At 37.4% G+C, this 15,807-nt stretch overlaps 1 protein-coding gene across 2 annotated transcripts; it reads right to left on the bottom strand.

The window, feature by feature from the left end:
* Positions 1–645: 645 nt before the first annotated feature.
* On the bottom strand, positions 646–15,456 carry GMFB (glia maturation factor beta). 2 transcript variants are annotated; one of them, XM_019645331.1, is made up of 7 exons: positions 15,321–15,456; positions 10,804–10,900; positions 9,356–9,405; positions 8,567–8,616; positions 7,731–7,816; positions 6,662–6,735; positions 646–4,318 (listed from the first exon to the last, which is right to left on the bottom strand). In XM_019645331.1, exons 1-7 carry the CDS (start codon positions 15,321–15,323, stop codon positions 4,247–4,249), a joined length of 432 nt encoding a protein of 143 aa, XP_019500876.1. In that variant the 5' UTR covers positions 15,324–15,456; the 3' UTR covers positions 646–4,246. The 2 variants fall into 2 exon arrangements, with proteins under 2 accessions (XP_019500876.1, XP_019500886.1); XM_019645341.1 differs by having other exon boundaries at positions 7,731–7,813; positions 15,321–15,455.
* Positions 15,457–15,807: the final 351 nt, after the last annotated feature.

Genomic DNA, 15,807 nt, shown 5'->3' with positions numbered 1-15,807 from the left:
TATGTGGGATCCGAACCGAGGCCCTCCGGCATCCCAAGCGAGTTCTTAACCATTGCGCCACTCGGCCGGCCCCGCTAGTGGCATTCTTAAAGATAGGAAGGCATAAACGACTTCTTTGACAACCATTAACAAACAGCGGCTACTACCACATGTTCAATCACAAGAAGTATATATGGCAAAAACTATGTATTAGTAAGCTGTATTCATTCAACAGATAAATGAATTCACCATGTAGAACAGCCTATGATAAAGGCAAGTTGGGTCTTCAATGGATGTTTAATAAACAGTGATAAACTACATTCAATAAAAGAACCTTTAATTTGGTTTCTTAGGATGTACACAGCACCTCTAATGTCTAGTTTTCCCTTGGAAATCAAGAGTTCATTACATGGAATATTCTCTACTGCTACAAACGAATAATTTTAGCCTCGGACCAAGTTTTAGAAAGTTTTATCAATCTCATTATATTCTCCCTCCCCCAATCCTACATTGCCAAGTGATTCCCGTTTATTTTGCCTCTGTTTTTCCAAATAAAGTAAACTGCTGAATCTGTGTGGCTCACACAAATGTCACAATTGAGCCAGGAAGATGACAGGAACTCCAAAGGCGAGAGGAGGTGAGTAAAAAATGAAAAGCTAGAAGTGATTTCATGTTAACATTTTATTTAAACCAGTACAAGCACCATGCTTAACAGAAGACTGTCCAAAATAAACATGCAATATGAGCTAGCAGACTGAAACCACAGCTTAAGAAGTTGTGCGAGTTGTTGACTTTGTTAAAACGATGACAGGGAACTGTTAAAATTCACAAGACTAAACCATGAATGTTTCAAGCCTCCTGAATGAGATTAGATTGGACCATCTGTCAGTGGGAACCGTCCTGGCATGTTAGTGATCTCCAATAGTATTCAAGTAATTGTATGTGTACGAACTATATTCCAAAAAGCAAGGAAACAGTTTCTATCACAACCTTAGTTGTTTTAAACATTACTAGAATATGATCAGTGATTTGAAATGTCAAATGGCATAATAGGAAACAAATCTCTCAAGAATATTCAACTTGGGGCCATTGGTTTAATTAAGTGGCCTAGAAGGTTTGTTTACATTCTTCCAGAAATACAAAATAAGATTTGTCCAGAAATGTTTGAGTCATTTCTTCACATACATTGTAAAGGCTCAAACTCTGTAGATTCCAGTATCTTCAGTCTATTGAACAATAGGGAAAGCAACCATACTAAGAACATTTGAATTGCTAGAATCCGAGTTACTCTCTACTTCCACCAAATATCAGCATTTAAACTCTTATGAAAATATCTATTCATCACTAGTCCACGTCATGGATTAATGACATTGCTCGGGTTTTAAAGTAGTTCAAACATTTTAAGTACACCTTCCTTACTATCTCTATTGATGGGGAATAAAGACAGCCAAATTTAATTTGGCAATAAACTCCACTAACAGGAAATTTTTAGTTAAAGTGTCAAAACGGGATACAATTTATGGCTACATTTGACTCCTGAAAATAGGAGATACAAAGGGAGAGAAAAGTGCTGACAGACATTTTGCTACAAAGATTATTTAGTAATGACAATAAAAAAATTTATCAACACCCTCTTAAACAAGAGTATGTCTAACTGCACTAGGCATTTAGTAAACTTTTTAGAAATAGACAATTTGAACACTTATTTTAGAAGTCAATTAAACAGAAACAGTCAGTCAATCAACTTTTTTTTCCTAACATAATTGCTTTGATACCAGAACAAAGTGAACGCTATTCAAAACTCTGCCGTGTTGGAATTTCAGCATAGTAACCTGAGAACAGTTGCCGCAAAAACCATACTAAAAACATGCTGTGATTACTAGTTGGTTCTATTTTGACAACATTAGACACTATGCAGAACTTAGGCAAAGCCAACAATTTCAAAACTAATGCTGATTTAGAAGATCATGAAGAAGGTTCCCAGGGGAAAAAACTGCTGCCAAAAAGGAAAGATTAAGATTTAAGGCTGAATAGGAATGGTTATACCAGAAAGTTATGGAATGTAAAAACTGGAATTACAAAATCTGGAGTTGCTATTTGAGAGAAGGCAGAAAAAAAGATCAAATGAGAAATGTACTTGAAAAGAACAATGCAAAATTTGGTTAGATGGAAGGGAAATTTAAATAAAAGTCTGAGAACACTTTAGAGCATGGGATTTGTAAATCTCCCTGCAGGACAGAGGGAGTAAAAATGTTTCTACTGATCCCCTAACCTCACTCTATTGTCTTGCAAAATACATGTTATCGGTAAGAAGCAGACAAGCTCCAAAAAAGCATGATTTATCACAGTTCTTTGCCCTGTTAGAAAACAGGGGAACTAAGGGTTCTGTATGGAGGTTAATATTATCTAGCATTATGGTGGACTTTAAAATAAAAATTAAAAAATACTAAAATGTGCAAGACAAAATAAGGAACCTCAATAAAAAATACATTCTTGCAGCACTAGTTTCTCTTATTGCTGCGACCAGGTGAAACAAACTTTCATTTCCTTCATTCAAAACATTAAAAACAGTCTCCACACACTTGGATTACACTTGCATTTCTGCAGAATTACAAGCATTATTCTCCAATATCAAAATAGCTGTTTAAAGAATTCTTAAACTTCATGGGTGAAGTCCCCTCCCTCTCTCTCTCTCTCTGGAAACTGGAATAAAGAATTCTTCCCATTCATCAACCAAAACAAATACCCACTTTAGCACATCCTCATCTCCAACTAACTTCCTACTGCTTCCTGTTTCTAGATTAGTGATGTCAAACAGTGTTGGGAACAGACCATGCTCTATATTCAACATTGTGAAAATTCCAACTATTTTTACCTTTGTTAAAGTTGGCACAGAAACCTCAAAAAAATGTGAAGAACATATGAATGGAAACTATGCCAACATAAAAAAAATGCCTTTGCTAGCTTTGAAATAACCAAGATATTCTTAATATAAGAATTCAGCAAATTTGTTAGTCTTTAGAGTCTCAAGACCTTTTTCAAATTAATGTTAAACAGGTACTCATGTTTGTTTTTTTAAAGTACACTACATATTAGAATCCTTGCCAAGGATACCATCATCTAACAAGACAGGTGTCCAATTTAGAATGTATTCTGAAATTTAGGGTATAAGATATCATTTCTATTGATGTATTAATGTTATTAGCTATGGCTAAGGTTTTAAGGTAATTTTTTCCTATGGCACAAAACTAATCACAAATATGCCAAAATTATGACTCTCAACTGCCATATACTCACTAATGCAAGCGGATAGTTGGAATTTTAAAAATGTGAAATCAATTTTATTACAAATTTCAAATACACACATTAGAAAATTGTTTTACTTGGACCCTTTACAAAAGTATTAATTTCACCAAATCTGGAATACTGGCAGTGTAAAAGTCTTCAACTAACTTTAAAGCTAATAAATCAAAGGCACAGTATTAACACATTTAAAAGAACTAGTTTTCACAGGACAACACTGAGAGTTGCTTTATAAATAAAGTGTTATTAACCTAGATTCAAAACTATCCTGAAACGACACACCCTGGAATGAAGCCCTTGATTAGCTACAACCCATCAATTTGTAAGATGCTATTTTCCATAAGAATAGTCATGATTATTATAAAACCTAACTCCCAGACCTTAAGAACAAGCGATTGATGAACAGCTTCTGGACTTGATTTAAAAGATACAGGAAACCAAAGAAGAGATAGGATTGATGAAAAATGTACTTGTTATGCAAGTTACACTATAGTAAATTATTATTCATGGCTCAAAATTGGGTCACTCACGTCTTTTACCCCAACTTAATTTCAAAGATTTCACAAGTTGATAATATGCCATTTTCATATATAAACCGCTAATATCCAGTATTTGTCAAAAGGAGGCAACTGTTGTCTATCACAATCTAAAACCCACTTTCCAATGGTGTCTGTAAATAGTAACAAATTCTGAACCATAAGTTATAGAAATTAGTCACAAGAGTGCAAAAAGTCCCTGGAGAGAAGTAGTCCACCTAACAATTACAAATATAAGGAAACACTTTACAAAGTTTCGTTACTATGAAGATGATTTCCTCTTTGTTCAAACTTTGAACAAAGAATTTTTCTTTACTGCAGGAAACAAACTGTAAGTAACAGTGCATTTTTAGGCATAAATAAGTATTTATGTCTGGTTCCAGTACGGTCAGGTTAATACATAAATACTTTAGAAACAGGACTTCACATTAGTGGAAAAATCCAAGTTTTTCACGTAACCATTCTTCAGTTAGGTCTTCAGTATTTCTGATTTCAAATACCTTAAGAAAAAAAAACTAAGTTTTAATTTGAAAATCTTAAAAAAAAAAATCAAACACATTATATATCTGAGTATTAAATACCAAATTATTTTTTTCATATTGGTGACAGCTTAATCTGTGTAAAATAGATATACCATTTGGGAGGTACTTTATTTATTTTTTTAAATACTAAGTACTCAGTTACCAAAATTTAGTGATTAAGATGGCATTTTAAAAAAAAGCAAAACTCTCTTAAAAGTGCAAATCTATAAATATCCTAAATGAGCAATTCTGTAAATCCTACTTGCTATAAGCAAATCATTCTAGTTAGTTAAAGGAAGGAACATATGCTGGTCGTCCATAATTGGAGGGAATACCAGCTGTAGGTTGTTTTGATAAAGATGGACTAGAGGTCCAAGGCTACAAATCTCAAGGAAGAATCTGAATACACACAGGCCCAGGAAGTATAATGGCTATAGAGAGAAAATGTTAACACAGCAGAGGATGGATTTGAGGCCGGGTGTGAGTCTGAATGCTAGTTCTGTCGTTCATTATTATGGCTCTCTGGGCAAGTCATTCATCCTCTGAAGCTCAGGTTTCCCACCTACAGAATAGGAACACCACCATCAACCTCACAGGATTGTGGTGAAGATTCAATGGGAGTATTTGTAAAAGTGACTTATGAATTGTCATGCTGTAATTCCACTGCTTTAGGATATGCCCAGGGTTAGAACAGATTCAAGGCAGTTAACAGAGCTTGTTTTTAACCATGTAGCCCCTAGAGCAGCGGTTCTCAACCTGTGGGTCGCGACCCCTTTGGGAGTTGAACGACCCTTTCACAGGGGTCGCCTAAGACCATCGGAAAACAAAAAGATATTTACATTACGATTCATAACAGTAGCAAAATTATAGTTATAGAGTAGCAACGAAAATAATTTTATGGTTGGGGGTCACCACAACATGAGGAACCGTATTAAGGGGTCGCAGCATTAGGAAGGTTGAGAACCGCTGCCCTAGAGCAATTCCAGGAAATACCTAGGGTACAAATGAGGAAAAGTAGTGTCTATAAGTTGATGGTATCAATGACAATCATATGGCTAAAGGGGAAAAGCAGAGAGCACTTAAAGACATCCCCTGGATTGATGTCAAGCACCCAAGGGGAAAACACTGATGCTGTCCTTAAAATAAAACCTGAAAGGATGTATTATTTAATACCATTTCAGTGATGTAATATTCTATTTCAAAACCTTAAATGTATATACTTTTTCAACTCAAACTAATATGTGGAAGTTATAAAGTTTAAGAGCAAGTACCCCTCTTACCTTTAACCTTCAAAAATGTCATAAAATGATGGGGACATGTTAAATCAAAAAGCAAGTGTCTCATATAAAACAGAATGTTCTAGCTTAATAAAGGTACTAGTAAGTATTCTTAACAATTTAATTTTAGATTTGGAAGCAATATGGCTCATTGAATGATGTGGAATTCCTGCACAGAATTTGGTTCATTCAGTCTACGGTAGAGGGCTCAAGAGAAGCTTCACTGCTGACTTTTATCTATGAGAAATTATATTATGGAAAGTGAAGAACTCTCAATATATTGAATAGTTATAGTGGCTTTTCTAAAGCTGCCTATCTTTTTAATGTGATTTTTTTTCATTATAATAAACTTATAATTCCCATTCAAACAACACACTTTTGGTTTAGACTTCTACTATTCTATTTCCAACTAATAAAAAGCTTTGACTAATTTACTACTGTTCTAAATAACGTTCACCTGCATAAAAAATACTTAACTCTTCAGATTATTTCAGCTCTTGCTCTGACAGTTGTCCCCCTTTATCCTCCAGGGATATATTCCAAGGCCCCCCGTGGATGCCTGAAACTTTGGATATATACTATGCTTTTTCCTATACATACATCTTTTCACTAAAAGGAAGCAGTTTATGGCTTCTCTTTGGCATATCCGAATTGGCAGCACCATTACTCTTATACTTTGGGGCCATTATTAAGTAAAATCAGGGTTACCTAAACACAAGCACTGTGATACCCGAGACAGCTCCTAAGTGACTAACAGGTAGGTAGCGTACACAGAACGGATGTGTATACGCTGTATACATATACACTGGGCAAACGGATGATTCATGTCCTGGGCAGGACTGAGATTGCATCAAGCTACTCAGCATGGTGTGCAATTTAAAACTTATGAATTGTTTATTTCTGGAAGTTTCCATTTGGTATTTTCAGACCATGTTTGACCACCAGTAACTAAAACCATGGAAAGTGAAACTGCGGATAAGGGGGGGGACTACTGTTTATTACAGGAAAATACTATCTCAACAAGCAAGTCATATATAAATACCACCTTGGTTAGTTCAGCGGTTTGGACTAGTTTATTCTTACTCCCAGCATACATCATCTGTTGTTCAGGCTTACATCCTGGAAGACAGATTAGTGTAAAAATGAGACTTAGATTTTGAAAAAGTAATGTGTTTTCACTTACTTTTAAAAACTGACACATTTAGGATTTCCTATGCTTTAGAGTTTATAAAAACTTCAGTCTAAATGTGTATGGGTTGTATTTTGAGTCTTACATTGCACACTGCCTGTACAAAGAGACAGCTAATTTACAAATAAACAAGCCCTAGGTCAGCAAAAATAAATGATCTTGACTTTTAGAGCCTTGCAAACACTTAAAAACTTTCCAGCATTTTCTTAATTTTGACTTTCAATATCAAGATCAATTTTATGGATGCCTAACACAGATAACATTTTGGGATGGTGGTGGGTCAGTGGGGCAGGAAGATCTGCCCTGAAAAAAAGTTAGTCTGATTACATATTAAGTTAATATACTGCTGTCTATTTTAAGTGCTAATAATGCAAATAAAGTTTAGAGAAGAGTTCATTGAGCGGAGACTTCACTGTCTTGAATGGTTGAAGGGTGGTGGTGGTGATAGTTCTAGTGATAGATACCTTAAATATCAATAAGCCATTTTAATACCAATGTAAGCTACTCTGGGACTATTCTTAAGATTATAGGCATATAATCGGTAACTACTATTTTAAAGTTAAACACAAATATATATCATGATTGTACGTGAAGTTCACATACTTACTAAAAAACTAAAATACACTTTTGTTATTTTAAAATGTCACTATATTTCAAATTCCTTAAAATGTCTGTATGCTCTACCCTAACAATTACATATCTAATAATTTATCCTAAGAAAATAAACAAGTTTTAAGAGATGATGCTTTATAGTAACTTATTTCTAGAAACGCATTCATGTGTGTATGAGCACACACACACCTCAGTTTAGGTTTAGTCAACAATTTTCATCTTTAAAACAAGCATAAAATTTGTCTAGTATAAAAAAATGGTTTTATTAATTAGGTCAGAAACAAATATACACTATTTAAAGAGATTCACTTACCAACAGGACTGGAGAAAATAAAACAAAGAGGATATGAAACTCTTCCATCATCATGTTGATATTTATAACTATACACAATGAAGGTTTTTCTCAAGTTAAAGAAACTAAAATTACTGCTCTATTGGAGACAAGTACTTACCAACAACGTTCTGAAACACACACCTAGGGAGCTACTGAGTGATAAATTTCTAACCTGCCCATTTAGGCCACACCTTCATTATTCATTATCTTTCCATAAATTTATAAATGGGCCCCAAAGATAAGTTATATAATCAAATAATTTCTCAAAAATAAAATTACTTAATTAAATGCATGGATTGAATATGGCTTATCTTTCTCATTTTTATTGTAAACACATAATAAATGAAATTTTGTAAAGGAATTAATTCATCCCACTAATACAATTTTTCATTTTTTAGTTCAATATGTGCATACATATTTTAAATTTGGTTGTGATCAAGGGGTAGAAGAAAATTTTGTAAAATATATATCTTTAAAACGTTGAACAGGGGCCGGTGGGGTGGCTCAGTTGGTTAGAGCGTGAGCTCTGAGCAACAGGGTTGCTGGTTTGACTCCAGCATGGGATGGTGGGCTGCGCCTCCCCCCAACTAGACTGCAAGTAGTGACTGGACTTGGAGCTGAACTTGAGCCCTCCACAACTAAGATTGAAGGACAACAACTTGACTTGGCACTGATGAGTCCTGGAAAAACACAAGTTCCCCTTCCCCAATTCCCCAACATTGTTCCCTTTCCCAATTCCCCAATAACATCTTAAACTTCATAAATTCTGACCACTAAAGAAAACAATTCTTTTTAAAGCACTAAGAAAAGGATATCGAGGTTGTCGTTCAGGTAGTTCATCTTTAAGTTCATCTGGTGAAATGCCCTGGCACCATAAAGAAAAACAACTTTTAAGTATGTTTTTAACCTATATCCTTAAGAGATATACCAAGCACCCATTCTACTGAGTATAAATTCATAACCATACACCACAACATAAAATTTTATTTTACTAAATTGTACACAACCCTCAATCTAATGGAAGCCCATTCCAGCCCACTCAGTTTAGTTCCGTTTATTAACTAAACATGGGGCTGAGAGATACAGTAGTCCAATTGTCAGGAAATACAGAGATAAGCCAACCTCTTAGAAGAAACAACAATGTCTGATTTAGGGGGAAAAAAGTTAATTCTTTTCACTATAAATTACTTAATTTGACAAACTAAATACTTATAGAATTTTAGTACTTAATCATTGGCCAAGCAATTTAGAAGCGAGTTATAAAGTTGACTCAATATTTACTGGACATATAGCTCTGACTTTCACTACTTATTACACTGGATTTCATTATTGTTTTTAAAGAAGGTGATTTGTCGCCGGTTCGATTCCCAGCCTCAGCTGAGGTGCCGCTGAGCTGCCAACAGGTGGCAGGATGGCTCAGCTAAAAAAATAAAAAATAAAAATAAAGAGGGTGATTAACTTAGCAGGACAATGCACTACACAATAATTAGCACGTACTTTCCATGTATAATAAGCATGTAATTAAATGTTTAGAACTCATTTTGGAAGTAAATGTAACTAATAATTGTTTAACTACAAAACTGTATTTAGTTGATCAAACAAACCTCAAGCTCTTCATCCAGTACCACCAGACGTTTATCCTTATCAATTTTCACTATAATAAAAACATAGTATGAGTAAATTACGATTCTAATGTGACCTTGATCTACCCAACCCACAGAGTCTCAGCCCGTTTTTGACATATAAAATTAAAACATCAAGAAACACAAGCATAAAACTCATTCGCAGTTTTAGTTTATGGTCTATTAGCTAGCTTTGCTTTCGAAGAGTGAGCGTTTAAAAAGCTTTTACCCACAATTCCCAGCACTCAATTTGTTTATTTAGAACTTTACATCCACTCCTTAGACTTACTGTGCATATAGGGAACTTTGTAATTCAAATGCAACTTCCTAGACAATAAGGTCTGAAAGGGTGACTGTGATTGAGATTGGTCTACTTAACATGATTAGAGCTGCAAGAGGAAAGGGGACCAGGGGTCAGGATAGAATCACCACCAGATTCTGAGCTTCCCCCTAGTTAGGATTCCATGGTGCAGTATGAGTATTCTGGGAAAGTGATTTACAAGTAGCAGCGATATCTATATTCAAATGTGTGCAACATAATCCAAAGCCAAATAAAATATGTTCAAAGATAAATCTATGTCTCTATTCTTTTCCATCACTCTGAAAACTTGGCCATTTTTGGTTTTGCACTAATTTCATAGTAAATCCTGAGAAAACAATATGATCTCAAGTAGCTTTACCTTTTATGGCAAAATTGCACTGACACACATTTTCACTTTTAAGAAGTGTACACCTATGTTGTAGTATTTATTTGTAATAGAACCAGAACTCATGACGAGTTGTCACCACCTCATTAATTCACATCTGCTAGCTCCATCTCTGCTAAGCATAGGCTATAGACTTTTACATTTTCAACCCCTCATCCTTCATCTTTCTAAATCACTACCCACATATTAAATATTACCTAAGAATATAAATGGAATCTACATGACATCAGATACAGCACACCATGGGAAAGGCAATATTTAAATCATTCTTTCCATTGTCAGAAGTCAGTGACACTTAAATGAACTCTCCATGAAACTAGAGTTGGAGTCTAGAAATGAAATAAGGCCCCAAATCACTTTGAACACAATGCTGAACTTGACCATTTTAGGTGTAGGCAAAGGTTTCTGTTTAAGGATGAATGGCCACGCTATTTTTAGTCCCCTGAGAAGTTAAAGGATGGAGCTGGATAGGTCACTACAAATGAGCAAGTGACCAAAAAGATCATCTCCTCCAGCGCTGCGTAGGCAGCTGAGGGGGGAGGTAAGACATTCTAATTCTGCTGTGATATTAGCTATCACTTATTTTTTAAAGTGATCTAAAAGGGGGGTGGGACTTAAAACAGAAGGAGGTAAATTACTTTCTAAAGGTTCAATTTATTCAATGTAGCTATAAGACAAAAACAAACTAACACTATGTAACTGAAGCAATCACTTTTAGCTTACTTATAATGGCAGCATTGTTTGTTTCTTTGCGAAAACGAAACTTTCTCAGCTTTTCCACTAAATCTTCAGCAACATCACAAACCACCAAAGACTCACTCTAGAAAAGAAAACAATAACATTTAAAATGTCATGGCTTCAATATATATGTTAAAGTTATAAAACCCAATACCTTTAAAAAGGTACATGTATACTGACATCTACAAATGTCACAATTATGTGAAAGTATTAATATGAAACACATGAACACTTAAAGAGCTTTTAAACCTAACGACCCTTGTATCTACATTATTTAATTACACACATTTGTTCATCTTATATGTAGGGTATGCTTTCACTTTCTCTTTGGTTAATAAATATCTCAAAGAACTAGACACATAATAATGTGCAATTTTATTAGAACGAGAGGAAGGGAAGAATGTGGGAAAAGTCGAGGATCACTGTCGGCTGGTAGAAAGTATGTGTTTTGGCACAATGCAAGAACAGGATAGTCATCTTATTGTATTTAGAATTAATAAGACCTTGATTCATTTTTGGGTTTCCACTATAAAAAAATACAAATACACAAAAGTATGAAAAATACACCCTAAGAGTAAAGAACAATAATATTTCTATCTTGATTAAATGACTATGGGGACTTAAAAAAGGAGCTAATAAGAATTATGAAAGCAAAACCAGATGAAACTAATATAAACACTAAAACAAACTTTTACAAATTATGAAAAAAATATTAGAGACGCTTCTCCAGAAATTTGGCAAGAAAATGATGAAAAGCACTCTTCTTTTACTGGTGCAAATGTATTAATGATTGCAAACACGAGAATGGAAATCTTTTCTTTTTTTAATGTGTAAAATTTTGAACACATAGAGAATACTATAGTGAAACCCTATGCACCTATCACTCAGCGTCAACCATTTTCAACACATTAATCCAACACCCTCAATACTGCCCCACAGCAAAGGGCAGAAACCATTTCAAGTGTAAATATTTCACTATGTAGCATTGAAATGACAGTATATGCCATGAAAAATATGACAATAAAATTATCTCACCTAAAAAATACTAACAATAATTCCAGTCTCAAACATTCAGATAGTTCAAATTTCCCTCAGTTTTAAGACACTTTTTCTTCTTATGTTGGTTTAATTGAGTCAGGTTCCAAAGAAGGTCCACATACTTTGGACTCTTTTCATGTAGAGGTTCCCCCATCCTTCTTCAAGAAAATTAGAACAGTTCTGAGATCAATGCTAAATACATGTCTCATTATAACCCACAAGGTGAAGGCTTCCAATTTTAAGTTAAAATAAAAATTTAATAAAAGCCTGCCTTTTTGACCCAGTGTTGGGTAAATTGAAGCATATGTTAAAGCAGGAAGTGGCTATCAACTTTAAATTGTCTTTTAAATTCGGAACACTGCTAATGTGTGACATACCACTGGATATGCTATTATTTGATAATGATAATAAACAACTATGTTACTGCTTTATGTATTTATTATGCTTTTTATTGTTATTTTATAGTATATTCATTCTACTTACAAAAAAGTTTGCTTTAAAACAGTATGCTGTTTTATGCTGACAGCAGCCTCATACATTTCGTTTTCGGTTCAAAGATAGAACCCATTAGTGAAACTAATAAATATTTCAGATTTTTGTTTGGGCAAAGACCAATTTATCAAGGAAATCTTATCTTCCAGCTCTGATACCCAGAGCTTCTTGTGCAATCCTGACATTCTATGTGGGAAAAAAATGCTGTGATTTAATTTGTATAGCTCTTTTTTGTATCTCTTGATTGTATCATTTTCTCTTGTGTGTGATTTAATCTTGTGTTGTTTTATAAATTTAGTGTAGCCTAAAATGTACAGTGTTTATAAAGTCCACAGTAGCATACAGTAGAGTCCTAGGCCTTCACATTCACTCACCCGTCACTCACTGACTCACCCAGAGCAACCTTCATTTATGGTAAGTGACCTATACAGGTGTATATACAGGAATACAGGTGTACCATGTGTATTTTTTTTTCCCCCAGGTGTACCATGTTTTATCTTTTATACCGTATTACTACGGGAGCTTTTCTGCATTTAGGTATGTTTAGATACCCAAATACTTACCATTGTGTTCAAATGCCAAGTATTTAGCACAGTAACATGCTGTGCAGGTTTGTAGCCTAAGAGCAACAGGCTGCCTATACCATATAGCCTAGGTGTGTGTGTAGTAGGCCATACCACCTAGGTTTGTGCGAGAACTCTATATTCACACAATGACTCCAGATGATGCATTTCTTAGAATGAATCGTTAAGCGCCACATGACTGTAAATAAAAAATACAGGCCTGCCCTCAAGGAGCTTATATTATAATCTAATAGAGAACAGATCTACCTCAAAAGGATCAGGCAAAAAAATGTACACTTGTTTGTACCTGTGATAAGAGACAGGAAGGAGAGACACAGGATGCTATGAGAACTTATGACTAGTGAAGAACAGCATGGTCACAGGAGGCTTACCTGGAAAAGGCATCTGAAGGACCAAAATTGCCAATGTAAAGACCCTTTGATTAAAGCAAGTATGGCACATCTAAGATAATGAAAGGCAAGTGTGTTTCAAGCACAGATAATGAGCAAACATGGTACAAAAGAAGGCTGGTATGGGCTGGACTACATAGGGCCCAGTGGGTCATTTTAAGTATTTTGATCTCTATCCTATGAGCAAAGGGAAACCATTAAGGTGTTTTAGGCAGGGTGGTAATGCAAAACATGATCAGATTTGCAGGCAGGAACAGGCAGAGAGCCAGGATGAAAAGAGCAAGACTAACTGAATAGCTCAGGTGACAGATGAAAAGTAGCTTAGACAGGTTGATGAGGATAATGAGAAGTAGGTGAATACTGCTAATAATAGTTAACATGTGTTAGACACTATGAGAGAAGCACTGTGCTATGTCCTTTACATGGATCTTCCCTAATGCTCAAAACAATCCCATGAAATGGGTATTATCCCCATTTTGCAAGAAACTAAGGCTTAGAGAGGTGAAGTATCTTCCCCAACTAGTGGAGCCAGGATTCTCCCCAGGCAGCCTGACCTTTAGCCCACTCACTCTCTTAAGCACTAAAAAGGAGGTGGTGACAGATTGGATATTGGGAGCGGTGGCTTAGGAACAAAGGTTACCAAGATGACTCCTCACTTTCTCACTTGTTTGACAGACTAAATAGTGCTCCTTTTCACTGAATTAAGGAACACTCAGGAAGACGAGGTTTGAGGGGAAAGAGCATGAGTTCTATTTTGGACAAACTGAGGTGGCTTTCAGGAACCTCAGATGGGGAAACGCTTCCCAGGTGTTAACTAAATTGTGGGATATACAGATCTGGACTGGATCTGGATCTCAGAAGGTCTGAGGTACAATTTCACAAGTTATCTGTGTATAGGTAGGTGGTAACTGAAGCTGTGAATGCAGGTGAGCAAGAATACAGAATGGAAAATGAAGCATTAGGCAGAGCCTGGGACTCCTACGTGATGTCCAGGGGAGAACAGCCTGCATGGGACACAGATGGACCAACAGACGAAGTAGGAGAAAAACCAGGAGGTCTGTATCCCAGAAGCCAAGGGGGAAACACGAGGGTAGAGAATGCTTCAAAAGGGAGAGCGTGGTCAACAGCCCGGAATGCAGCTGGAAGGTCAGGCAAGAGAAGACTTAAGTGACCCTAACAAGACCTATCCGACAGAGGTGGCTTGAGAAATGAGTGGGAGGTCAGCGATTTGATAGGAGGGGATAACTGGTTTTGAATGAAAGAAACGAGTATATTTTAAAACCCAACAGGAAAGATCCAGAGGATCCTTGTTGGGCAACTGACTTAATTCTCCACGTATTTTTAAGCGTGGGGTCCAACTCATACGGGAACGGAAGGCAGAGCCCCTAGACCCAGCAAAACTAAAGCTTTTGACAGTCACTTTAATGCCAAGCAGTCAAAGCCCTGGGTCAAAAGGTTTCCAACTGCAGTAACTCCAAGAGAGCGGATAAGGAGAAATCCTTAGAGGCAGGCCGGGGGGAGGAGACACGCTAAGGCGAGGCCGCGAGAATGGAATCAGGACCCGAGCTAGCCCTCCGGGCAAAGGCCGCCAGGCGGATGGTGCTCGGCGCCTGCCCGCCCCTGGCAGAGAAATGGGCGTTTGGGGGAGCCCTTCGCTGGGCCAGACCCCGGACCCCTGCAACCCTTCAGCTCAGGAGCTGGAAACCTTCCATCTAGGAGGACCCGGCGAGGATGACCCACTCCTACTGGCCGCACCCTAGCCCCAGTAGCGGGGAGAGAGGGGACCGACACCAGGCCCGGCTGGAGGATGCTGCCCTCAGGCGGGGCGGCGGCAGCGCGGGCTGAGGGAGGCCAAGTCGCCGGCTGTGGGTAGCAGCCGGGGCGGAAGCGGCCGCCGACCCACCCCGGACGCTGCCCGCCGAGACCGGCTCCGGCAAACAGCAAAGCCCAGCCAGCTGACCCAGCCCTCTGGCCCCCACCTTCCCCGGAGGCAACTCACCATTTTCCTTCCGGCCGTCAGCACTCTCTCGCCTTTCCTCGGGCCCCTTTAAGAATGGCACCGTGGCCGCCTCCCTTCCTGCCCCCGCGCTAGGCAGAGCCGCCCCCACCATCAACGCGGCCGCGGAGGGCCGACACGTGACCGCGGACGGTAGGAGGCGCGGCTCAAAATTAGCCGGAACGCGGGACACTTGTACGTTTCCATGCCCTCTAAGAGAGGATGACAGTCTGTTTAACTGTGCCTGAATGTACTCTTTAAAATTCAAGATCCAATAGAATTTTCAGTATTAAGGATTCTCAACTTCAGCAATGTTGACATTTGGAGTCCAATAATTCTTTGTTGTGGGTGGACTGTGCTGTACACTTAGGGTGTTTAGCAACATCCCTGGCCTCTGCCCACTAGAGGCCAGTAGCACCTCCCCAGTTGTAACAACCAAAAATGTGACCAGACTTTGTCAAGTTTTGCCAGGAGGCGGAAGTGGGGGTGG

Source organism: Hipposideros armiger, unplaced genomic scaffold (assembly GCF_001890085.2).
Source record: "Hipposideros armiger isolate ML-2016 unplaced genomic scaffold, ASM189008v1 scaffold_5, whole genome shotgun sequence".
NCBI lineage: Eukaryota > Metazoa > Chordata > Mammalia > Chiroptera > Hipposideridae > Hipposideros > Hipposideros armiger.
The sequence above is the reverse complement of the archived record's forward strand: the minus strand, read 5'-3'. Positions and strand labels throughout refer to the sequence as shown.